General features: G+C 60.9%; 1 protein-coding gene across 5 annotated transcripts in view; it reads left to right on the forward strand.

Annotated features, from left to right (window-relative positions):
• Nucleotides 1–24,553, forward strand: part of NOL4L (nucleolar protein 4 like) — a 128,340-nt gene extending 103,787 nt beyond the window's left edge. For all 5 annotated transcript variants that reach the window (XM_045806961.2, XM_087853673.1, XM_087853675.1 and 2 more), the window contains 6 exons: nt 12,071–12,348; nt 14,328–14,513; nt 14,591–14,782; nt 14,985–15,107; nt 15,437–15,638; nt 19,961–24,553. In XM_045806961.2, the coding sequence (XP_045662917.2) occupies nt 12,071–12,348; nt 14,328–14,513; nt 14,591–14,782; nt 14,985–15,107; nt 15,437–15,638; nt 19,961–20,181 (1,202 nt within the window). In that variant the 3' untranslated portion in view covers nt 20,182–24,553. The remainder of the gene's footprint in view (nt 1–12,070; nt 12,349–14,327; nt 14,514–14,590; nt 14,783–14,984; nt 15,108–15,436; nt 15,639–19,960) is intronic.
• The last annotated feature ends 1,452 nt before the right edge of the window (nt 24,554–26,005 follow it).

The following is a 26,005-nucleotide window of genomic DNA, read 5'->3' on the forward strand; positions in this document are numbered from 1 at the left end:
AAGGAATGCGTGAGTAGAAAGGCGCCCTAGAGCACCCCCACAGCCCAGGTGAGCCGGCGGGCATCTGGAACTTCACCTGCGGGACTAGGCCAGGCTCTGGGGCTGCAGCTGGCGGGGCCAGGCGAGGGCCCACTCCTTGATTTCCCCTCGATGTGCTTCACTGGCCTCTTGTTCTGCCCCTTCCTGAACGGAAAATGTGAGGCCCGGCCTCCAGAAGGGATGCGAGGGGGTGGGGAGCGGACATTACTCACCTCCCCGGCAGACAGGAAGCCAGCGCCAGGGGAGAGCAGAGGGTCCCGCTTCCCTCTTCCTGCGCCCTGGTCTTCCTGCAGGGTCGTGGGGGTGGGGGTTGCTGGGCCGCAGCCTCGTGGTGTCCTGGGGCCTTTCAGGGCCTCTGCTTTGTGCCTCTGAGATGAGACCACTCCTCCAGGCCTCTGGGACCCCCCGGGCCTCCCCGCTTCCCTCCCTCCAGTGCCGGGTGCCAGCACTTCCTGTCTGCAGCCAGGAGGGTTTGGAGGAGCCTCCCCTCTGGTGCCCATTACCAGGCACTGAGGGGCCTTTGGTTCTTTCAGGCTCTTAATTGGTTTCCTCACGCGAGAGCTGATAAGCCCTGTTCCTGCCTTTGAGGAGAGGGACGGGCATGAGAACAGGGATCCCTGGGGGTCTAAGCTGCCTGAGGGCAGCCGTGCCGCTGGAGAAACATATCTTCTGTTTCCCCTTGTTTCACAAGTATTACATTTATTGTAAAAAATTTTGGGAAAAAATGGAGCAAAAAAAAAAATCAAAATGACCAATACTTGGGGCATATTTTTCTCAGTCTCTTCTGTGCATATGATAAAAGTCCTGTGTTCTTAAAAAACAAAAAAAGGCAGGGGGATCATGTCATGTTGTAGCCACTTTTTTTCCTCCTAATGTCATTTGCTTCTCTTGTCAGTGATGTGGCATTTTGTAAAGACTGTCCAGTCATCCCAGTGACTGGACTCCTCATTCCCGAGCCTGCTGTGCGCTTGAGGCTATGACCGAGCCTTTCCTACAGGGAGGACATGTTCTCTCCTGAGAGGGAAGTGACTTGCCCAGACCACAAGCGACCACAAGGATCTCTCTGACTCTGGAGCCGGCGTTTGGGCCATCCGTGGGAAGGACATTCAAGTCCCTCTTTTCCATTATTACAAACGGTGCCACAGGGAGCATCTGTAGGGCCAAGGCCCTGCACCGGCCCAAGTGTCCTCTTCTGGCCTTTATCCCCAGCCCCGACCACGGAGTAGCACTCCACAAACGGCCTTTGAGATCTCGCGGCCGGGCTGGGGGACCAGCGAAGCCCCTTGGAGCAGGCTGCGTGTGGTGTGATGTTGAGGGCTGGCGGGGGGGGGGGGGGGCTGAGGCGTGCCTGGGGAGCTCAGGTAGTGGGGGCAGGTGGAGGCTGGGCGGGGAAGAAGATGCTGAACGCCAGAAGCTTCCTTCGACTCCAAGCTCCAAACAGGAGAGCCGGGGCAGAGGGCCGCAGCCAGGAGGATGGAGAGAGGTGGGGTCACCTCCGTGGGTTCCCTGCAGGCAGGCCCCGGGCCATTGCCGTGGGTCTCCTGAGCTGTTCTGGCCTGCCCTGTCCCTGCAAGGTGGTCTTCGGCAAGTTGTTGGCTCTGATTCCTGGCTCCTGCCTAAGGTGGCCTGGTGACTGTGGCCATTGACCCTGGGCTCCCTGGGAGCTCTTTGTGAGAAGCCCAAGGCTTCCTGCCTGCTGGCTCTTGTGTCCTTGGGTAGGGCCCTCCGCTGCCCAGAAATGCAGCCTGGGCAGCAGGGGCCGTCCCTCTTTTTCTCACTGGCCTGGGCCTCTCCCTGGGTGCCTCCCCTGTCCCTGCAGGGCGGTGTGCTGGGGAAGTGGGCCGGCCACAGCCTCGCTGCCCTGCCCCAGGCTCCTTCCTGCCTCAGCTCGATCCTTACTCCTTACTCCTTGCAGTGGGGCCTAGGGCAGATCGCTCTACCCTCCCACCTCTCCCCCCACCACGGCCAGATGAGGCAATGACAGAGCTCAGCACATGCCTGGGACGGGGCGGCTCCGCCAGTGGTCGTGGGGCCATTTCCTCGTCAGTGGCGTGCATGGTGCTGGGGCGCCAGGCACCGGGGTCCTCTGCCAGCCTGCACGCACAGGCTGGGGGCCCCTCCTCCTCATTCCTCCCGTTCTCCAGACCCTTCATTAGCCCCACTTGGTCCGGTCCTGACTCTTTCTCTGTTCAGGTCCCTCTGGGTCGCCTCTGCCCCATGAACCCTCTGTCGTCCTGACCACAGCTTCATCACAGCATCACGCCAGTGTCCCTTGGTCCTGTTCCTCCCCCGGCCCCAGCCCGGCCCGAGTCTTGCATCTTTGGAAAGAGCTGGAGTGGGAGGGCAGGTGCTCACGAGTGTCCTGGCATCTTGTGACTTCCTGTCCCACACCCCACCCACACACGCCAGGACCCTGAGTCCGCCAGTACCCTGCTTCTGGATCTGGCAAACCCTGTCCCGAGCTTCCACACTGGCAGGCAGCTAAGCGGGCTGCTCTGAGTTGGTTCCGCTGTCCAAGGAGAAGGCTTCTGGGCAGCGGCTTGCCTCCTGTGTCCCAGCCACTGTGCCGGGCCCGAGGATGCCACATGAGTGTTCTTGGCAAGGGGTGGATGCTGCTCGTGTGAGGGGGGTGGGGGGCTGTACTGCTCGTGAGGAAGGGGCGAGTAGGAGTTGGGACCGGGCCACTGGGGCTCCGTCACCAGCATTACCCGTGAGCCCTGGATACTTAGTTCTCTGTAGAGAGAACTCTGTAGTTCTCTGTAGATGGCGCCCATCCTCCCACAGGCCCATGACTGGGGTTGGCGCTCCGGGGCCTGCGGCGGCTGACTCCCCGTGCACCCCACACTCAAGGTTGGGTGTCCACCCTGCTCACCGTCACGTCGGGGGGAGGATTGTGGCCCCTTAACCATGGCCTGCCGGGGATGGCTTCTAAGGGACTTTTCCTGCAGTGGGCTTTTATACTGAGTGTTCTCTCTTCCACACCTGTTGATCTTGGCCCTGTCCACCCCCGTGACCCTACCTGTCTAAGGTGAGGCTGGAAGCTGGGCCTGGGCCTCATTCTCTGGCTACAGGTCATACTCCCTCCTTCCAGAGCAAGAGCTGTTTGTTCCTATTCAAGACTCCAAACATCTTCACGGAATGATCCCCCTGCCCTCCCCTCCCCCAAGGAACAGAGACCTGGGGCCCAAGTCCTTCCGGTTATTGGCTAAGGGCCACTCTGGCAGTCCCGGGTCACAGGAAAGTGTCCATCATCAGCTGGGCTGCAGGCTGCACAGACAATGCTAGGCTGTCCTGGCCTCTGGCCACTGAGGGGTGAGAGAGGCTGGGAGACAGCACCGAGAGATCCCTTTATCCCAGGAGCAGGCTGGGCCCGCACAGCCCTGGCCTTGTGCAGGCTGCCAGGGTCTGAGGCACCCAGATGCCTGGGGAGGACATTAGAGTAGGACGGGCTCCAGAGCCTGAGGTGAGGTTCACCTGCTAAGAAAGGGAGAGCAAGACCCCACACATCCACCTGGAAGATTGGCCTGGGTCTGCTGGGCACTCAGGGAAGTCCGAGCCCTCCCGCTGCTCCCGCCCCTCAGTCTAGGGTGCATTAGACCCCAACTTCCTGTTGACCCTCTGCGGACGCAGCCCCTGCTATGCTGGAGAGAAGGCCCAGGGTGGGGGGGGCCGTGCTGGAGAGACGTTGCCGCCCCTAGCCTGTCCAAGGACGACCTTCCCGGGAACCAGGAAGTGACCGGAGCCACGTTGGCGTCATCGCTCTGACCTAAGGACTGGGGTGCACCGAACCCGGGCCGGCTTCCGGGAGGGCTGCTGGAGGACCGGCCAGGGCCCTCCGACACCGCACGCACACACGGGCGCTGGGGCCCGGGCCGGCCCCGTGAATCATTCACACATGGTCGCCTGAAGTGGCTGTTTGCTCTCAGAACACATGATTTGTTTTGGGGGGAGGAGAGGGTGCAGTGGGCATCTTGGCTAGAGCTTCGTACATTGAGTTAGCATCGATTTCTCAGTGCCTGTGCCTGACTTAGAGGGAGAGGCCGGGGAGATGTCGGCCGGGGAGACACAGACCCCGCCTGGCGCAGTGGCCGCGTTGGACGGGCGTGTGTCGGGGGAGAAGCAGGGGGAGGCGGGGCAGTGGCAGAGGTGGGGGCCGTCCCCTAGCACGGATGGGCAAATGGAGGCCCAGAGGAGAGAGAGGGTGGGTGCTCTGGGGAATCGGGAGCCTGGCCACTCAACGCTCACGTGAGTTTGGCCACTCACGCTGTGTGACACAGTGACTTCCCTCAGGGAACTTCTGGTTCCCGCCTGAAGCCAGCCGCAGGGGTGCTGTGCAAGGCAGGGACAGTGAGTGTGCCCCGCGCCCCACTTTTCCTTAGTGTCCACCTCACCGCGGGTGGCACCAAACTCATCGCTGGGTTGGACCCCCCCCCAGGGGTCAGAACCCCCGGGGTTCCCGCTCTGAGAGAAAGGATTTCGGCTTTAGGGGGAAATCGGAAACTCTAGGTCTGCGCGGAGAGCGTGGCCGGAGACGGCTCCCCACCAGGCCCTGCAGACGGGGGTGCGGTGCGTGTGGAACTCACGCTGACTTTCAGAGCCTTCGTAGGAGAAAAGAATGTAAAGCAGCTCCATTTTAGCACAGCATTGATTACTTGTTGAAATAAGATTTTGAATATATTGGGTCCAATAAAATGGATGATTGAAATTCGTTCTCTCTGTTTCTTCTCACTTCCGCGCTGTGGCTGCTAGGAAGTGGGCAGTTCCGTGTGTGGCTCCGGCCCGTGGCTCTTGGACAGCGCTGCTCTAGGCTCCCAGCGCCCCGGGGTCGGTGCCGGTGCCCCTGGGCTGGCGGCACCAGGAGCCCTGCGGGGAGCAGGGGCCGGCCCGCCGCTGGAAGCTCAAGGCTCGGGTGGGATGCTTACGAGGGTCAGCTAGGTGGGCAGCCGGGGCCTGAACGCCAGACGGGGGGCTGGGCACCCAGTGTGGCCACATCGTGCCGGACGGTGGGATCCCAGGGGTACTGCCTCCAACGCCTCTGTGTCCCCCGTTTGACCCCGAGGCCCTCCCCCTTCCTTCCGGGAGGAAGAGCAGGGTAGCCTGCCAGGAGCCTGGTGCTCCTGGGAACTATGCATCATGTAAACACGGCCCAAGCCACTGGCCTTTGTCACGCGGTGAGGGCCAGCCCTGGTGAGGTGCACACCCAAATTCAGAGCAGGGCCGGCGCCCCCAGACTGCAGCCTGGAGCCACGGTGCCCAGGAGGAGGAAGGGCTGGCTCTTCAGACTGGTGTCTCCACGGCCCTGGCCCAAGGTGGGGCTGCGGCTCAAGCGCTCCCCCCGCCCCCCCCCCCCCGTCCGGCTCTTTTGTGTGTGAATTATTGACGCCCCCTCCCCTCCCCTGCCCGGCCGCTGAGCTGCCTGCAGCCCACGGAGGGGGGTGCGGCCTCAGCCGCAGCACCTCTGGCTGCAGAGGGCAGCCTGCCCCGGGTGGATGCCCAGCGTGGGGTCCCAGGGACAGAGGGTCTTCCCACCTTGGCCCTGCCCGCCACGGGAGCTGGTGTGGGTCACCCACTGGGAGAGGGTGCTGCTGGCCAGGGCCCCAGAGCCCGGTGTGGCGATTGGCGGCTCGCACAGAGCCAGGCTTGTGTGGGCCGCGGGGCGCTGGCGCCCACATAAGGGCATTGTTTGCCGAGGTAAAAGGGGTTTTTGTCTCCTTCTGGAGACGGGGCAGAGGGAGGAACAATTTCCCCCATTCATCACTAATTCCCCCATTTGAATAGCAGCACATTGCCCCATGGTAAATAGATGGGCACCGCGGTCCTTCCCTGCCCTAGGCATTCCGGGCACAGGTGGTGGGCTCTGCGTCTTGCCCGGATCGGGGCGTTGCCCTTCGCCAGAGCTGGGGAGGCCTGGTTTGGGGGAAATGTTCAGAAGGGGCGCGTTCCCCAGCTGCTTCCCCCATGGCCGCTCGGCGTACCCTTTTCTGCGTCGCTCATACAGTCACAGGTGGGGGGCAGTCTTGTGCTGCCGGGCATTGTTCTAGGCTCCGACAGCCTGGCCCCGGGCAGAGTGCCTGATCCGGAGGGGGTGCCCGTCCTGGAGGGGCTGCCTGTCCTGGGCGGGCTGCCTGTCCTGGAGGGGCCTCCTGGCCCAGCAGCACAGGTGAGGCCGGGGCAGGGACAAGGGGGCCACTTCCACCTGGGTGTGGGGCAGGTTCGGCTGGCACACATGCCTGCCCAAAGAGTTCCGTGGCCGGAGGCCTGCACCCCGGGAAGGCCCAACTCCTGCGCCCCGCGGGTCGGGCCCCCGCTGCCCATGGGGCCGGCTGGGCTCTTTCACAGGGTCATAAAGTGTCAGAGCCCAAAAGGGCGTCAGCGGCAACTCCCTGGACTGCAGATAAGAGGAGCCAAGGAGACAGGCTGTGCCCAAGGTCGGGAGACAGCGAGGCCCCGCACCTGCTCCCCCCACCCCCTCGCTGGTCTCATTCGGGAATGGGGCATGGGTTTGAGTACGCATCTATAGCTCCTTCAAATCACACTTTTTTGGAGGGAATGGGGAGGAGGGAAGAATTCAGAGTGGACCAGAACCTCAGCCTGCAGTGCTGACCCTGCTCTCTGTTCCTTCTTTCCCAAACGGTGCCGGGCGCTGCAGGGGCCACGGCTGCCCCGGGCACCCCCGGGGTACTAGCCACCTCAGAACAGAGCCAGGGGTATAGACCCCGAGGTTTGTGGTGGGCCTGGCTCGGGCCCCTGTCCCTTGGCTCCTCCCCGAGGGAAGGTTGTGGATTACTCAGAGACTAGACCAGACACACGTGATGGAAACCTGCCTCCAACTAAGGACATTTTTGGCTCCTGTAACCAAAAAGTCTAGGTTCTTCTTTGGCTTTAGGCACGGATGGACTCAGGGGTGATTTGTCCAAGCCAGCTCTTCGGCCCTGATGGGCCCGGCAGCCCTGGGGGGTGGGGAGGAGCACTTCTTTCCAAACATTTCAGCCAGAGCCCTGGGGGCTGACTTTCATGGGTCCACCTTGGTCAGGTGCCCACTGATCACTGGGATGGGCTGGGCTGCCCGGCCAGGCGTGGGGCATGTGCTCACCCTGGAAGACGCGGGGTGCCCTCACCAGAGGGAGGGGTATGGTTTCTGGAGAGGCAGGAATGATCTGCCCCCCCCCCCCCCGTACAGTCTTGCTAACTCTGGGTCTGCGGGCGGTGGGGGGAGCTCACAGCAGGGGGTTGGGCATGGGCCATAGACATAGTACGTGAGAAGGTGATTAAAATGCTCTGGAAAAAGTAGGTAAAGGGGTCAGCGTGTCAGGGTGGAGGCAGGGAGGTCTTACTGAGAAGGTGACCTTGAAGCAAATCCCTGGAGGGGAGGGAATGCACCAGAGAGAGCTGGGGACAGTGTCTTGGGAGGGAAGAGCAGGTGGAAAGGTGTACAGCTGAAGCGGGGTGACAGCAAGGGGGGGCGCCCCTGGAGGGAGTCTGGTTCCCCCTTAGGGGTTTGAACTCAGTCCCTGCAGCTGCCACTGCCTTGGGGGGCTGACGGACAGATCCACTCGCCCCGCCCCCCAGCAGCCCCTTTGCCCCCACCAGCGTGGCCTTCTCAGCTTCCTCCAGTGAGGCTTCCTCCATGGGCTACTTCCAAAAAGCCTTCCCTCCTTCCCTCCCATCTTCCATCGGGCCCTGCGGTCAGGGCTGGGGGGTTGAGAAGCAGGGATCAAGGGCCAGAAAGCTTACAACTCTCTTTCTGGAGCCCAGTCTCTTCTAGAACCCTTATGTTTGGTTTTTGACTTACTAGAGTATGAGCCCCCAGGACAGTGACCACCCCTCTCTTTTCACTGTTGTGTCCCCAGTGCCCTGCACGGGCTGACGCCCAGTAAGTGTTCAAGCAAGGAAGGGACACGGGCGGGCAGGGCATCTTCCAGGCGCTGCCCTCTCCCTCCTCCCCCTCCCTGTGCCCACCTCAGGTCTCCCACCTCCCCGCGGGGCTGGGCTCCAGGGGCCCTCGGAGGCATGTGTGTGGTGTGTGCGCGGTGTGTGTGCACGCGTGTGTGTGGTGTGTGCGCGCGCGTGTGGTGTGTGTGCGCGCGTGTGGTGTGTGTGCGTGCATGTGTGTGCGTGTGTGGTGCGTGTGCGTGGTGTGTGTGCGTGCATGTGTGGTGCGTGTGCGTGTGGTGTGTGTGCGCACGCATGTGTGTGGTGTGTGCGTGCGTGTGTGCGTGTGTAGGAAGTAGATGCATGAAGTGAGGGGGGTTGTGGAGAACCAGCTTTTATTTTTTTAGCACCTACTCTCTATACCAGGTATTGTCTATATCTTATAAATCCTATTTTACTGACAGGACACCCCTTTGGAAAGGAAACTGAGGCTCAGGGAGGTCTAGTGGCATCTTCAAGGTTACGCAGCCCACGTCCATCCCACTCCTCAGCCCCCCTGCATTCGCGGCCTCTCCGCTTGGCAGAAAGTGGACCCGAGCTGCTGGCAGCGCCGCGAGCAGGCAGCAGGGCAGGCACGCGGTCGGCACACGGGCTGAGGGTGGCCCGAGCAGAGTGACGGGGGGGGGGGCACGCCTCTGGGGCTCTTCTGTCCCTCCAGTGATGGCTGTGTGTGGCTGGCTTTCCCCACCCCGGCTGCCGTGGGGAGGCGGCAGAGCCTCGGCCTCTGGGGACACACGGAGCTCGTGAACTGGGGCCACTGGCCAGCTCAGGGTTTGGGGTGGTTTGATTGTGTTTGTTTGGGGGATTTTTGTGGTAAATAGGTATAACATTAAAATTGCCATTGTAACCGTTTTTCAGTATACAGTTCAGCAGCATTAAGTCCATTAACAGTGTTGTGCGAGCAGCACCGTTATTTCCAAAATACGGCTTTCATCACCCTAAAGAGAAACCCTACATCCACTGAGCAGTAGCTCCCGCGCCCGCTCCTCCCAGCCCCGGGGAGCCCTCCGAGGTTTGCTGTCTCTGGGAAGGTGCCTAGTCTAGACGCTGTATGGCAGACTCGGTCAGTGTCCGTCCTCTTGTGACCGGCTTCTTTCACTCGGCGAGCTGTTTGCGCAGTCCTTCCGTGGTGTAGCCGGTGTCCGGGCTTCATTCGTTTTCATGGCTGAACAACATTCCATTGCATGGATAGACCCCATTTTATTTTATCCATTTATTGGCAAAGTTTTTAAAAATATAAACAATGTAAGTCAGTCATTAATAGTTTAAAGTCTGGATCTGTACATAATGGTGCAGATTTCCGGTTTCTTCTAAACATTTGGAACGCGCGATCTGGCCTCCTGGCACCTCTCGGTCCCACCTGCCCAGCCGCTTCCTCACTAGCCTAGGGCAGCCTCTGCATCCTGGGAAGGGCCGCCCCGCCTGGAGCCAGTGCCTGTGGCGGGCTGGTTGGGCCGCACTGCGGGGCGGGGGCCAGGGAGTCGGCAGCTCCAGGAGTCCCGGCCGCCCTGGGCTCCTGAGCTGCAAGGGGCCGCGAGTAGGCCTGCCTCGCCTCCCCCCCCTTCCCCACCCCACACCAGAGGTTTAGGGCAAGGGAGGTCCATCCTCCCAGGAGGTAGGCTGGTCAGGGAGGCAGGCGGTTGGGGTGCCACGTCCGGGCCTGTGCAGGGGTGGGGCGCTACAGGAGCCTGTGGGCCCAATGCCCATGCTGAGCGCTGGGATGTTGGCTCACTGTGTGCCAGGCATGGTGCCCTCGTAGTAACCCCTCCTCTTGGAGAAGACACAGCCCTCCAAGGTCAAGCAGCTGGCCTCCTGGAGATGGTGCCAGGGTGCGAAGTCTCACCTGCAGGGTGGGCTAAGAACGGGCACCTGCCAGAGCAAACAGGAGCTCACGTGATCATCAGTGTGGGTGTCCAGCCTCGCCTTCCAGCGCCTCGGCTCCAGAAGACGCTTCTGACTGTGTGGAGGCTTCTCCAGCAACAGGTCCTGCCCCGGCAGGAGGTGGGCCGCTGTCAGGACTCACCCAGGGCCAGGCTAAGGAGGCGTGCAGTATCCCCAGGAGCGATGGGCACACCGGCTTCGTCCGGGCTGTGGGTACCTCCTTCTTAGGGACAGTAGAGGAGGAGGCAGCATTGAGCCAGGCCTTGAAGGTAGACTGAAATGTTCTGAGCTGGAAGCAGCATGGCAGGCAGACAGCAGAGCCCAAGCAAAAGCCTGGAGACATGAGGCCCCGTGGTGGCCAGCAGAGTGGGACCTGGGCAGAAGTCACGGGACTAAGAACACAGCAGGCAGGAGTCTGGATATATTATTCTATATTATTCAGTGGGCTGTGGGCAACAGGAGGATTATGGAGTGATGAAAAAGGTGGGGTGGAGACCGGGGTGGGACTGAGGGGTGCGAGGGCAGCCACTGTCCTGTGGTTCAGTGATGTTTGACTGTCTCTCTGCGAGGGCTGGCGCCTCGGTTGTCAGCGGGACTGTTTCCCAGCCTGGGACTGGGCCAGCCTGCAGTAGGTGCTCAGTAAATACTGCTGGGTAATTTGTTCATTCCACAACCGTCTAGATCGGTCGCTGGAAATACCGCCGGAGGAAAACGCGGCCCCTCTGTGATGGAGGAGGAGGGGGGCGGCGGACGGGCGGATGGGCGGTGAGGGCCCAGAGGCTGCAGGGCCGAAGGCCAGGCCGGGAAACTCTGGGGTGTACCGAGCAAGCAGGGAAGCTGTGGGGCCACTTTGAGCCGAGCCTGAAGCTGACCAGCAGGAGGATGCAGGCAGCGGTGGCTGGCCCAGAGGAAGAGGAGGAGGGGCGGCCTGGCCCAGGGGACCTGCGGCAGCCGAGGGGGAGGGGTGCCACTTCACCGCGGCCTTTCCCATCCCCCTCTGCCCAGGGCTCGGCGGCTTGATGGGCAGCCCGGCCCCGCCCCCGGGCAGCCGGGAGGCCGGCGATTGGTTGGGGCCCTAGAGCCGCTCGGTCACCATGGGGACGCTCTGGCGGTGCGCGTGCCCAATGCCCAGCCCCGGGGACTAAATCTTCATAATCTGCTGGCTGGGAGAGTGGGGGTGGGGTCTTGCGCGACCCTGGCCTGGGGGAAGGGGCGGCCTGGGAGGCGGTCGGGGCTCCCTGTGGCTGCCCCTCCCCCAGCGACTCTGGGTGCTGGTGCCGAGCCGCCCGGGCACCTGGGCGCCACAGGGAACCACGCGGTACTCACCTGACAGTGACCCCGGGAGCTCGAGTAGCTTTGGCCTCTGCCATCTCAGCTGATCAAGCAGGAGGCTGGGCCTGGACTGGGGAAAGGGGCCTGGAATTTTATCTGAAATTGTCTAGCCCCTTCGTTCAAGTTTGTCTCCCCGGATTCCCCAGGCAGTGTTGTGCTTTCCGCAGCAGGGGGCGCCCTCAGCAGAGCTTAGTTGGGCTGTCACCTCTGGACCTAGCAGCGATGGCCCATTGAGGTGCAGGGAATGCAGACCCCAGACCCTGCAGCCCTGTCCAAGGCCACGTGGCCTGACACCGAAGGCGGCTGTGGGGGGTACACTGGCTGTGGGTAGGCTGCCAGGACTAGGCCCGGCCTGCTGGCAGCAGAAAGGAGTGGGTAACTGGGGGAGGGGGGGAGCACAGTGAGGCATTATCCCTTTCTCCTTAGGTGGATGAAGGAAGTTGAGAGCCTGCTGTGGGGAAAGGGTGTGAAGGGGCAAGGCAGTGGTGAGTTAGAGGAAGGGGGGTGCTGGTTCAGGCCCCAAGCGACCTCTGGGGTGTCCGAGGACCTCTGGCGTGCTGCAGACTCATCAGACTTGAGGCTGCAGCCACTCACTGTGTGGAGTGTGGAGTGCAGGAGACCACCATGCCCTGCACACCCGACAGCCGCTCCACCCCTGCTGGCCTGTTTTCTGGCAGAGGGACCCTGCCCGTACGTCAGGCGGGGACAGAGCTAGCCGCTTGGAGCCCCTAAAGGAGACAGCCGTGCTCACCTCCTGCCCAGAGATGCTGGTGAGAACAAGACAGGGCAAGTGTTCCCTGTGGCTGCCATGGCCACGATGCCCCGGGGAGCTTGAGGGGACCGTGGGCGCTGCGGTGGAGCCTCACCCCCAGGCCTCTTGTTCCAGATGACTCCTCCTCTGAGAGTGGCAGCGGCAATGGCTCCTCCACCCTGAACCCATCCACCTCGAGCAGCACGCAGGGCGACCCCGCCTTCCCCGAGATGAATGGCAACGGCGCCGTGGCCCCTATGGACTTCACCGCCACCTCCGAAGATCAGCCCATCAACCTGTGCGACAAGCTCCCGCCGGGCACGGCGCTCGGCACGCCTTCCTACCCCTCCGACGGCTGTGGCACCGATGGACTGCGGAGCCGTGTCAAGTACGGGGTGAAGACCACCCCTGAGGTGTGTGGGGCTGTGGGCCCCCAGAGCCGTGAGCCCCCTTCCTGTGCACGTCAGGGGGGTGCGAGGCCGTCTGTGCCCAGAGCCACGGCCGAACACGGAGTTTCTGGAATGAGATCGCACTGTGCGTGATCTCAGGCAAGGCCTTCCCTTCCCTGAGCCTGTGTCACCGCCTGTGAAGAGGGGTTGGCCTCGGCCTTAGTGGAGGTGGCGGGGGATGTGTGGCCTTGTTCCCCTCTACCCCAGAACAGAGTCTGCTGCAAATTACAGGAGCAAGGGGCCGCACTGAGCACAGAGGCCCCATCTTTCATGGCTACTTTGCATGCCTGTCCTGGTTTTGCAGATGGTGCAGAGAAAGAACGAGGCCTCCGAAGCCCAGGGATGTTTGAAATTCAGTAGATCAGGCTGATGTGGGGTGCGCATGGGGGAAGGGTGGCCAATGCGAGTGCCCCCACCACCGAGCACTCCCCCCTGCCTTTCGGGACCTCCCCCTCGCTTCTGCAAGCCGCCTCTGGGCCACTAAGGTTTCCTGCAGTGCAGCCCTGGGCACGGGAACTCTTGAGAGAGTTTTCTCCTGCCAGGGCTGGGGGCCCAGAGGTGACTTCTTGGAGCCCTGTACCCCTGGGCTCCAGCCGTGTACCCTACACAGTCCTCCCCTACCCTGGGCTGCCTGTTGCTGCAGAGGGTGTGGGGCGGGTGCCAGGGCTTGCCTTGGATGGAATGTCTCACGGGAAAGTTCTTTACAGATGAGTTGTCACTGTGTGTCTGAGCTCTGGCCACGGAGCAGGTGGCGGCCAGAGCATGGCCTTCCCCTCCTAAGTCCGAGCGTCAGGCCTAGCTGCTACCTACACTGAGCAGAGAGCCGCAGAAGGGAAGTGTGCCACCGTGACCTCAGGCCACATGTGTGGGCCACGGAAGTGAGACGGGGCACCGGTGCCACCCACAGCTTGTGTCTTCCAGTTGCCGTCTCCTCTGGCCCTGGCAGAGGACTCGGCTAAGGAGCGGCGTGGGAATGTGACTTGCCCAGGGCCCAGGAGGTCTTCTGACTCTCCGCGGCGAGTCTGGCATGATCCAGCAGGAGGCTGGAGGACCTAGGTGTCTCTGCCCCTTGTCAAGTCTGTGTACGGATCAAGAGCCAGGCACGAGCCCAGGGGCCCTGGGAGGGCCGATCCTTGTGGACGGTCACAGGAAGCCTGGTGGTGGCAGCTGCTGCGGGACTGGGCACTGGTCAGTGTCCACCTTCATCCGTTTGTCCTTCAGCAAGAGCTGTGATCCCCAGAAGGGGTTTACTCTGGGAGGAGTGCCTGTGGTGGGAATAGACAGCAGGGTCCCGTCTTCGCTGGTGGGCCAGCCCTGGTTCTCACTCCCCCTTTCTACACACACAGTCTGCGTGGGGGCTCACAGGGTCTCCCCGGGGGTGGCAGCAGACAGGAGAGCCCCAGCCCAGGAGTCCCAGGAATGCACTCTAATGGACCTGTCGCCTTGGCTGGTTCCCTCTCCCAGCCCATCTGTTCCTCCTCCCTGACAGACAGCACACTCGCCGCTTATGTGACAGCTCGGTTGCCAGCTCAGGGTGGCTGCCCCTTGGGGATCAGGGAGGAAAACCCCAAAGCCAGAACCAGTCTTGGCAGAACCAGAAGAGGCTGGCTGGCAGTGGGAACCCTTCCTGCGTCTGCCTGTCCCTTGCACTATGTGGCAGGTCCTGCCGTGGGCTCAGCCAAGTACAGTGATGACACTTCTGCTCAGTGCCTGGTCCCCGGGCCTCTACTGGCACCGCTGTGGGCAGGCAGTCCTGGGAGGGGTGGTGACACTGGCGCCTCCGATTCCTAGGAGAAGGGAGGAGGGGGGGAGGCGACGCAGGACCTCAAAACTGTGGCGCGCGAGGCAGCCGGGTGTGCTCACCAACCCCGTCCCCAAGCTCACCGTGGCTGCCAGACCGAAAGCGGGCCCGGTCTGACTCTCCGGCCCTTGCCCTCTCTCAGTCGCCCCCTTACAGCTCCGGGAGCTATGATTCCATCAAGACTGAGGTCAGCGGCTGCCCTGAGGACCTGACGGTGGGCCGGGCCCCCACAGCAGATGACGATGACGATGACCACGATGACCACGAGGACAATGACAAGATGAACGACTCTGAGGGCATGGACCCCGAGCGCCTCAAGGCCTTCAATGTGAGCACCGGCGAGGGATGTGCAGGGCGGGGTCCACAGCCACGGCCGGTCCTCGCCACAGCCCTTGTCTCCCACAGATGTTCGTGCGGCTCTTCGTGGACGAGAACTTGGACCGCATGGTGCCCATCTCCAAGCAGCCCAAGGAGAAGATCCAGGCCATCATCGAGTCCTGCAGCCGGCAGTTTCCCGAGTTCCAGGAGCGGGCCCGCAAGCGCATCCGCACGTACCTCAAGTCCTGCCGACGCATGAAGAAGAACGGCATGGAGATGGTGAGCCCCGCCCACTGGCCCCCGGCCAGGCGCCCCCCCTTCCTGCGGTCCCAGACACACAGGAGGGAGCTGGGGCCCAGAAAGGCGACCCGCCTCCAGAGATCGCGGGCCCAGAGCCCGGACCCCAGCCCTGTGCCAGCCGCCTCTAGGGTGGGGGTCTGGGGAAGCCCCAACACGGGCTCCGTCCCTGTTCTGCCTGCAGACCAGACCCACGCCTCCCCACCTGACCTCGGCCATGGCAGAAAACATCCTGGCAGCTGCCTGCGAGAGCGAGACGAGAAAAGCAGCCAAAAGGATGCGCCTGGAGATCTACCAGTCCTCCCAGGTACCTGCCCCCCAGCAGCCCCGGGCGGCAGGCATGCGAGGGCAGCCAGCAGTCACGCCGCAGACCCCCAGCCAGGCCAGCCGCGGGCGCCGGGGGATCCTTGGGGTCAGAGGAGCCTCGGTGGGGCGCATGTGCGGAGTCAGGAGCCGGCACACAGGCCCGGCGCACCTCCGGAGTGCGGCCTCGGCTGTTCTCAGCCAGGCAGAACAGATCAGCTGTGGCCCACAGAGACGTGAGTGGAGTCCCACAGGTCACAGCACTGCGTCCCAGGGACAAGGGTCAGGACTGCCGCCCCTCTGGTTCCCTAGCGCTTCCCTCCCCCTCTGCAGGACGAGCCCATCGCCCTGGACAAGCAGCACTCCCGGGACTCCGCAGCCGTCACCCACTCCACCTACTCACTGCCAGCCTCCTCCTACTCCCAGGACCCTGTGTACGTCAACGGCGGCCTCAACTACAGTTACCGCGGCTACGGGGCCTTGGGCAGCAACCTGCAGCCCCCTGCTTCCCTCCAAACAGGAAATCACAGTAATGGTGAGTGAGGGGGACCCAGGCTCCCTGGCTCCCTGACTAGAACCCAGGCCCTTGCGTGCAGTGCAGCCTCCGGGAAGGGGGGGGCAGGGCAGGCGGGGAAGCTGCCTCCCTCCCGGCACAGGGACCTTCCCCATTTGAAAGTCTTGACCAGGCCTTAGATGGGAAGGTGAGGAAAACTTCAGGCGGTTGAAACGAAAAGCCTACCAGTCCTTTCTCACTCCAAGGCGGCTTGCTCCGGGGCTTGAGTGGGCGCCCTGCTGGGCCTCTCCCTGCCTCCGCTCCCCGAGGGCCACCGTGAGCCTGCCGTTGCAGCCAAGGCCCTGCTCTGAGTTGAATCCTCTCCACACCCTGCTTTACCCACGACGACCAAGGCTCAGTGGGGTGGTCCCTGGGAGTTGGTGGCAGAGCCAGCATCTAACCCAGGTGCGGCCCAGTTCTGCTGTGGCCTGGGGGGCCTGCCGAGTGGCTCTGGGCAGGTCACCATCTTCTCCAGGCCTCAGCCCCGTGCCCCTGCACTACAGAGCCCCATCTAGGTCACCGGGGGCCACAGCGAACCAACCGTCTGTTCCCCCTACTCCAGCTTCTGAAGCTGGTGATTCCCTGGGTGCTCCCTGCAGTACTTCCCGGATGCCCCTGATGCAGACGGGACGCAGCCCCATACTGGGGAAATGGTCCCTGAAAAGACGCAGACCTCCCTGTGGTGCTAGGTGCTGCCCTGAGTGGGAACTAGAGTGGGCCCCACTTGAGTCCAGGGTGAGGGGCAGCGGGGGAAGAATAGGCTCTGCTGGTGGAGAGCAGCCTGGTAGCCTCGGGGAACGGACAGGGGGTGGGTGGGGTGACCTCAGGGCCTCTTGGGCCGGGCACTTGGGTTTTGTTCTGTGTGCAGTGGGAACCACAGCAAAGCAGGGCTGCGAACTGCGCTCTGCCTGCCCCTGTGGTGAGATCTGAATGGGAAGGACAGGTGGCGGAAGTTATGTGCACAGAGGGTCATTCAAAGGCGAAGGGGTGAGGAGGAGAGCTGAGGGTGACCCCAAGTTGCTTGAGCAGGTTGGAAGAAGGTGCCACCCACAGGCCAGGAAAGTTTGGTCTGAGGTCTTGGCTGAACGTGCCCACCAGTTTCCTCTCAAGCCCTCGTCCTTGGCTGCAGGAGACCCCTCACGTTCCTGGGCAGCAAGGGAGGGGCGGGACCCACCCACGGCAGAAAGCCCGGAGCCCCCTCCGCTCACCTTGCCCCCTACCAGCAGGAAGTGTGTGCAGGTCCCTGGAAGATTCCTGCCTGGGCTTAACTTCTCATCCCTTCCTAATGCCTCTTAACCTAAAATAAGAGGCTGCCTGGCCTTAATCCCCGAAGCTGAAGCCAGAGCGGCCAGCCGCAGCGAGAGGAGGAACGGCTGTCCCAGAAGGGCTGCTTTTCTTCTAGGAAGAAGAGCCATCTGACAGCCCTGCTGAGTGGGGACCCTGTTAGAGTATCCAAAGATAGGTCCCAGGGCAGGGATGGATACCCCTAGAGGGACATGGCGAGCCCGAGGCTCCGTCCTTCCCAGGCCACAGGTGGCAGTGACCAGCCCCCACCTGGGGCCATGCAGCGTCTGTCTCAGGCCTGTCTCAGCCGGCGGGGGGAGGGCACTGGGCCTGCTGCCCTCTGGGCCCTGTTCACACCTGCCAGAGAGGCTCCAGCAGTGGCCAGCTCTCCCTTTGAGGGAGGCTCTGCCTCCCCGGGGCCTCTGTTCCCTTCTGTAAGCACCCTGCTTCCTTAGAGGTGGGTGGGGAGGTCACTGAGGCAGAGATCTGCTCATTCACCTCCCGGCCTGGGGCAGCCCATGTCCCGGGAGCACTGGCTTGGAGCCCAGCAGCTGGAGGAAGACCACCGGCAGCTGTCCCAGTCCCGCTGCCCTCCCCAGCAGCCGTCGGCCATGTCAGCCATACCTTCAGTCACACGGGCGCGTCGGCTGGGCCGCCCTGCTAGTGGCTCCTCGGGCGGTCAGCAGGAGATGCAACTGAGATTCCACGGAATCCGCTTGCCTGCCTTTCCTGGGGTGCTGGGCTACTTGCGCCCACTCCTGCCCCTCCAGCAACCACACCTGAATGTCAGCACCAGAGCCCTCGGGCGCATGGCCCCAGAGCAGATGGGCTGCAGGAGATGGGACGGTCTCCAGGCCCTAGCTACCTAGCTACCGTCCAAGAGAGACAGAAGCACACAGCCGAAGAGGACAAGCCTGGGGGATAGGGGAGAGAGGAACCCCGGGGCCAGGTCACAGCACCTGGGGCAGGCGGCTCCAGCCTTCCTCTGCTGTCGGGGAGCCACTCCTCCCCCCAACCCGGGGTCAGCCCCTGCAGCATCCAGGAGTCAGCAGAGGCACCCCTGCTCCTAGCCTGTCCCCGTAGCCCTTTGGCCACTAAGAGGGGGTGGCTGCTGTTTCCAGCCAAGTCACAGCCCGGCTCCTTCCTCCTGCGTTTCATGTTAACAGACTTAGCTGCTCCCTTGACTCTCAACTCCAAGGACATCCCTTAGCAAGCCGTTTCCAAGGCTTCCTCTTTGACGTCCACGTGCTCTGGTTAGAGAGGAAACAGCCCCGGTGACAGATGGGCCTGGCTCAGACTCCAGCCTCCTTCCCCGTTCGGGGCCGCAGCAGCTGCATTTAACGGCAGTCGTTTCCAGTTTGCCCCGGCGTGCTCCTTCCAGTCTAGAGGCCCCCAGTGACCACAGCTTGTCCATCTCTCTCTGTAGCGGCAGAGAGTGCCCCTGTAGCGGCCCTGTAGATGCAGTAATGGGGGTGCTGGCCACGGGGTCGTGGGGAGACGGCTGACAAGCATCGACAGCCTCCCTGCGCCTGCCCGCCAGGGTAAGACAGCCCAGCGCGAGGCGGGACTGGGCGGCGGGCAGGCGCAGGGAGACGGCCTCCCCGAGGACGCTCCTGCTCCCACACCCCCAGATACGCTCTTCTTTGGCTGTGTTCTGGCTCCACACCTTGAAAGAATGTTTCTAATTCCAGGAGCCTCCGTCTCTCCTGGGAGCCCATTCAGAAAGCCCCAAAACCTGTCCGGAAGGCTGTTCCCCGTGGGCCTGGCTCAGCCCCCCGCAGCCTCCAGCGTTCCTACAGTTGCCTGCGGCGTGGCAGAGCAGGCCTCGAATTCAGGCGAGCCTGATTCCCAAGCCGGCCATGCACCCATGGAGCAGCTGGGGAAAGGCAAAGAGGAGACAGAGCTGGGCGGTCCCCCACCACACATGCCCCTAGAATGTTTCGGAAGACTTCAGGCTCCTTCTTTGCTGCCGCCGTTCTGAGGGCGGAGGGGGCTTCTCCAGATAGCGCCCCTGGGTCCTGTCCACCCTGGCCCCTCACACCTGCCCCGGCACATTAACCTTCCCCTCACTCAGCCACGGAGGATCTCCTCAGAGGGGCTGGGGGGGAATTCCAGGGTGCCGTGGTTCATCAGAAACAGGCTTAGCACCCACAGCACCTTCCTCCAACCTGGTGCTCCCAGCCCGTCCCCTGCAGGGCGCCGTCACCCTCCGGCTGGGCTAGCCGCAGCCTCTCCCACAGCCAGGCAGGGCACTTGGCCTTTCTCCTCCACCCGGACAGAAGCCCTTCCTTTGAGCACACACAACGGTGTTTCTTTTCCTGGTCTTCTGTGGCTCCACTCTGGACTCTAGGCCTTTCCACACACGCGTGCCTCAGGGTGTAAGGTGCCTGCTTACCTGCGGCGTCTTGAATACCCGCTCCCTGGACAGCCACCCCGTCCGGGGACAGCCGGCACGCGGCCGTCTGTACGGCACAGGCGGATGCCGGTGGCCTTGCTCACGCGGTCAGGCCCGCACTTCCGCTCGGCTGCCGCCAGCTCCCCTGCGAGGCTCTGCTTTTCCACAGTGAGGACAGTCCTGAGGCCTCCTGCTTACCTGGCGACCAGAGCTGGGATGTGCGCCTGTCAGGGGAGCGCGGTCTACCGGAGGGGCCGCAGAAAGCTGCAGACGTATGAGCAGGGCCAGGGAGCTCGAGGCCGAGCGCTTGCCCCAGGGAAGGCAGAAGCCCGCGCGTTTGCCACGTTCACCACGTGACCCGGGGCAACCCTCCGACCTCCGGGCCTCCCCAGCTTCCACCTGTGGACGATAAGGTCCCCTTCCTTGCAGGATCGCCCTGAGGGTTAACAGAGAACCCCACGTCTCATCTGCTGGTACAGGCCCCCTTCTAGGCACTAGGGTTCAACTGTCGAGAGGCCCGAGCGCCTGAGCCCCAGCAGGCCCCCAAGACGACGCACAGTGACGGCACCTCCCAGATGCCACGCGAGGTGCCGGCTCCCCTCCTCACTGCGCTCTCCCCCCACAGGGCCCACCGACCTCAGCATGAAAGGCGGGGCCGCCACGGCCTCCAGCACGCCCACGCCCACGCCCTCCAGCAACAGCACCAGCAGGACCATGCCCGCCGCGCAGCTCAGCCCCACGGAGATCAGTGCGGTGCGGCAGCTCATCGCCGGCTACCGAGAGTCTGCCGCCTTCCTGCTGCGCTCCGCGGACGAACTGGAAAACCTCATTTTACAGCAGAACTGACCCCGCGGCACCCGGAGTGCGCTACCCTAGAGAAGGAGGCTGTCCCGGCCCGGCTTCCTGCCTCGCCACTTGGTACATTTTGTTTTTTGAAAGAGGTGGGATCCAAAAGAGCTGTTTCTAGCCACACGCCAAGCACCTGCGACTTTGGGCACAAGGACACTTTTTTTTTGGAATCTCACCACACGGGTGCTCTGACCTGCTTGGAAGAGGCCAATGGGGCAGCTTTGGAAGGGCTGGGGTTCCCCTGACAAGGCGCTGGGGACGCAGCTCTATTTAGAATCATCTTCGTGGACCCTGATGTTAGAATCCCACCCCCAGATAATTACCTTTCAAGTCTTAGGTGAGCAGAATTGCATATTTATTGAGAAAAACAAAGTGGACCCTTTCTTCCTCTCCCCTTAGTAATTTATTTTTCTGAAAATGGATTCTTTTGTGTTTGTACAGATTGCCAGTCTGTGTCTGTCTGATCAGAAGGCTGTATCCCTGTGACCTAACATTCCATATCACTACACTGGCGCGGGCTGGGGGCCGGCAGGGCGGGGTGCAGAGGGGCGGGTGCCGGGCTGGCTGGCCTTCCGCGCGCCCAGCACCGCCAAGCCGGAGGACCTCACCCACACCCAATGCAAAGCAAAGACAAACAGAAATGGCTCCCCCACCCCCATTCCACAGAAGCCCCAGTCACATGGTCACCTGTATTCTACCTCACACTCCAGCGTGGGCTTTTTCCAGGATGTGCCCCGAGCCCGTTCTGAACGGCTGTCTCCCGACTCCCCCACACAAGGTGTCTGCCTGGGAGGTAAGTCCAGAGGGGTGGCCAGCAGCTGGAGCCCAGAGAGGGCTGTGACCCTCCTAAGCAGCAGCTAGCAGCCCCCTGGCCCCAGCCCTCCTGGCTGCTTAACAGGACAGAGTGCGGGGGGAACAGCAGCTGGTCAGCAGGGCCCTTGCCCTCACCTGCCCCCAGGGGGCCAGGTCTGAATACTTCTCCGCACAGGCCCAGGGCCCTCAGACACCTACTGGGAAGGGCCTGTTTCTTCAGGGTAGGCCCCCAGCTGTCAGGCAGCCACCAAATAGGAAAAGCAGCTGCGAGCCCCTGGTTGGACTGCAGCTCCTGTCCTCTCCTCTGCCCCCGTGGTTGGAGTAAAGGGACCATCAACAGAAGTGGAGAAGCCACTTGGGTTCTCCTAGGACCTGCCCATCTGGAGGGGCCAGTCCTGGAAGAAACCTATAATCCCTGGAGTGTGAAAAAGGGCAAAAAGAAAAGGCTGGCCTGGTTTCCTTCCTCCCCAGTAGGCACTTCCTCTTGCTCAGTGCAATACCTACCAGTGCTGCTAAAACCAGGGACTCACCCAGACCTCAGAAGGCCCACAGGGCCTCTCCATGCAACACTCCGTAGCCATGACAGCAGCTCTCTGCTGCCCGCCCCTGCCCAGAGCTGGCAGAAGCCCTCTGTTGCCTTTCCTCCCTCAGAGCAAAGAGGCCCCAGGGGAGTCAGGGCCACGTGGACCCTAGGACGGCCACAGCCACTCGACCCCAGAGCAGGTACCCCTTCCCAAACCAGCTTTCTGCATCTACCTGCCTCCCGGCACTATGGCGGACCACCCTCGGGAGGGCCAGGAAGGGGCTCCTGCACGATGCCCCACCCTGCCTGGCACCCACGCCCAAGCTGTGGGCCTTGGAGCCAGAGCTCCGAAAGGTAGGGTGCCCCACCCCGTGCTTACTTCCAGCCCCTCGTAGTTGGGGGTGGTCTTTCCTCTCTCAAGTGGCCTCCAACACCCCACCCAGCCACACCACCTCTGCCTTCCATCTGACCAATCTCCAGGCCTCTGGTCAGGGCCAGGACACCCGAGACTCCCCCTTAGCACAGCACAAGCTCCAGTGCCCAAGGCCTGTTCCCCCACCCCAGCCATCCACACGTCCAGCCCCCACCTGCTCAGTGCTACTCCCGGACCGACGTTTCAATTTGTGTAAATATTTATTTTTGTGTGTGAACAATACTACAAAGTAATCAGTAGGTCTTTTGCAAAATGTTACCCCAGGCAATTTGTGAGAATCTTAATGTTAAAAACTGGCAGAGACAATCGCCGCCTTAGAAGTCTTGATACCAACTGCTAACTTGTCGTTCCCTGTCCCGGAGACAGGCCCCAAGCCAGGCCCGGAGGCAGTGCTTTCCTCCCAGACCGGAGAGAGGAGGGCTGGAGGGGCTGCCGCCACCACCCCACGCGAGGGGTTAGGGCTAGTGCCGCCCTCCCAGGCTGACCACCCCAGCCTGCCTTAGCGCGCTGGTGTGACGGGAAGGCCACGCGGCCCCCCGGGACAGTGCATTCTGCCACGGTGACCCGGCCACCGGGTGGGCTCCTTCTCTGGGAGGCTACACCTGAAGCCCCGGCGACGGCAGGAGCAGGAGCAAGTCCCCGTGTGGAAACAGGACTCCATTCGCTAGTGCAGTCAGGGAACTTGTGCTGTTTTACTTTTGTTTTCAAAGACGCAGCTTCGACCCCTCCCCACTCCTCCTGACCTGGCGAGCACCGAAGAGCTGGTTCTGCGGGGCCTAGCTCGCTGCTGTCCCACCCACGCCCTCGCCCCAGGGGCTGCCTTCTCCCAAAGGGAGCTTCCACGCCCTGCCCCGGCCATTTACAATTCCCACGGAGGGCCTCAGGGCACAAATTCGTCACGGGGATCCTAAGCTAAAAGGTAACTCACGAGGAGAATACGCCAATCCCAGAGTCTTTGCAGGGAGCTGATTCCAGCAGAAGGGCCGAATCAGGAGAAATGGGAATTTGGTCTTCATGGTAGACACCTAGTAGGCCAGCAATGGTGTGACCCATCTGCAATTCATTTTACCGCCACCTCCAGTACAGTTTATACCCAAGGACAGCGTTGAGGGGGAGGGGGACAGGAGGGGACTAGCAGGGTTTTCAAGGATTTCAAACAGGTGGAACCCGGCCGTCCCTATTCCTAAGGGCCACGTAACGACTCCAGGGGTGGTTACAGGATTAACTACCAGTTCATTTTCAAAATGCTGCTTTGAACTCAGAGGGTTGATACTTTTAATTTGTAATTTTTTGTAAAACTTTTTACAAGATAGTAAAGTATTTCACCAGAATACCAGTTTCAATCCGTCCATGGTCTGATTTTTATATAATTTAGTGGTGCTTTAGAAACTTTGTTTTTGTTGTTTCTGAGCTAAACAGCTCAATCCTTTTTCGCCTGTATCTACCTAAGACCAATGTGAACCTTTGTATTTTTGCTCCTAATTTTGGACTCAGTGAAAGTGTACTGTTTACATGTACAGACGCCCCAGTCCCTGTGTGTTCTGCAAGACTCGCTCTTGAGGAGGAAGGTGCCCCTCACTAAGCTCACCTGCTTAGCAAAGCCACAAAACAAAAACCTCTCTTTTTACCTGTGTTTCCACCTAAAAACAAAAACGAGAACCCTACACCACATAGAACTCAAGATTTGCTGAAAAATACTTTTCTAAGCTCAGAAAAATCTCCGTGTGGCAGATGGCCCCTATGCCACTGGCGTGGTCCATTCGGAGCAGGGGGCAGAGCAGAGACCCCAGCAGCCGGGGGCGGGCACGTGCAGGGACTCGCGGAGCGTGCGAGCGGGACTTCGCGGCAGAGCTGTGGGGCGGTGGAAGTCTCCCAGCAGCCTGGCAGTGGGGAGGTCAAGATGACTCGTAGGACCTTCAGGGTCAAGCCACCCAGGATTTACGGACAACCCAAGAGGTTGTCAGTCCTCTGGTATCATGTAGACCCGTTCTGGGAGAGCGCAAATTCCCTATCAGAGATGGGGTTTCAGGACGTCCCAGTGCGGAGGGTACGAGCATTCCTTCAGGGCTCCGCTGGAGGCAGCTCGTGCCGGAGGCCTCACCTCTGCAGAAGGGCAGGGGCTCCAGACAGGAAGCATATGGCACTTGAGACAACCCGTGGGTGGCACCAACTTTTAAAGGTGACTCTTTATTAATCAATGGCTACACCTCTAAATTATATTTTTACAGATACGCACCTATGCAACTTAACGTGGCTCTTCTAAGCAGGTGAGGACTTCCTCCTCAATGCTCTATAAAAATGATTTGTGTTCTATATAGTGAGTTTTTTCCAGTAAATGTGGCTTAATATTTTAATTCTTAGAATGTGTCTTCTCTATGTGATGCAACTAAATTCTGTTTTGTTTGTGGAATGACTAGCACAGGCCAAGTCCCTCTCCCTCACTTAACAAAAGACCAATGAGCTGTTAATCGAGCTGTTATCTCCATGGTATTACTTGCTAAATGCACTGATTTCATAAGTATGTGGAATCCTTTTTTTTTGAATCTGTATATCATATATAAGACTGAATCTACTTAATAAACACTGAATAACAAACCGGCTGCTTCATTCCCACCGTGTCCTCTCAGCAGCCCCGCCAGCTATCTCTCGTCCCCGCAAATCTATCTGGGCGGCGCCAATCCACTGTTCTGCTAGTAAACAGACCGCCTTTCCCGGCCGGCGCACGAGCCCCCCACGGAAAGACCTTGGTCCACTTTCCTCAAACGAATAAGCCTGTCATTTCTTTCGACACCTAGCCCATTAGAGAGAAGGAAACGAACCTTCACTGGCACTCGTTGGGTGGCAGGCGCAGGCCGCACCTTCCCGGGGGTGCACAGTGGTCCCCCCGCAGACACACGCCCTCCCTGCTCCCCTGGCCCCACTGAAAGCAGGCTCACACACACCGGCCCCTCAGTGGTGGCTTGGAAGACAGGTCCTGAACCTTCAGCACTTGATGTTCCATTGGACCCAAAACTCCCGAGCCCAGCTTGAGGGAAAAGGGCTGTTGACTTGTGCACAGACTTTTTCTCATCCTACATACAGCATTTAGCTAAACCTTGAGGAAAACTTACAGGAATATGGCTGGGGGCAAACCCATCATGAGTTTAAAAACAATTCTGCGAGTTACAAGCATAAATGTTAGTTTTACTGTTAAAATTGTTTGTGTCTGTGTACAGATATACACACACACATTACATGGCAGTTTTTTAAACATTTTTTGTAATGGCAAAAGAATCTTTTTAAAACTGAAATTCTGTACAATACCCAAATATAGGAAATAGATAAAAAGACAGGGGCGATAGTTTGCAGCCACCACGCCCAGGGAACCCAGCATGGGGCCAAGGTTCATAAGATCGCAGGGACTATAAAAGCCAAAGACAGCAGCGATGTACCTCTCTTCACACAACGTAGGGACCAAGGGCAGCAACGCCTCCACGACACCATGAGACGCCGTCCTAACCGGAACTACCACTGCTGAGAATCACCGAGGGACCACGACACTCCACAACCTGGGCCAAGGCATCCGGAGCCCAGCCCCACCGCGCTGCGCACACCGCCAGGAGAGCACTTACCTGCAGACCAAGCGCTGCCGCTCCGCAGGACGAAGGCCCGGGGTCGAAGAGGAGGAGGAGACATCGCTCAAGGACGGAGAAGCGTTGCTTGATCCCCGCCTGGCTTCTTTACATGGGGCCCCAGGGCCACTGTTGTCAACAGCGTACAGGACGACATCAAATAGGAATGCCCCCACAGAACAGTGACCTAAAATTGACTCAGTGACCAAACAGGCAAACCTCCCTTTACTCAGGGAGGAGAAGGGGAGAACACGCTGAGCGAAATAAATCAATCAGAGAAAGACAATTCTATGAGCTCACTCATGTGGAATTTAAGAAACAAAACAGAGGAGCATAGGGGAAGGGAGGGAAAAATAAGACCAAATCAGAGAGGGAGACAAACCATAAGAAACTCTTAACTCTAGGAAACAGGGTTGCTGGAGGGGAGGGGGGTGGTGGGAT

The sequence above is a fragment of the Ursus americanus genome, chromosome 22, assembly GCF_024610735.1.
Source record: "Ursus americanus isolate L20-20 chromosome 22, mUrsAme1.1.p, whole genome shotgun sequence".
Taxonomy (NCBI): Eukaryota; Metazoa; Chordata; class Mammalia; order Carnivora; family Ursidae; genus Ursus; species Ursus americanus.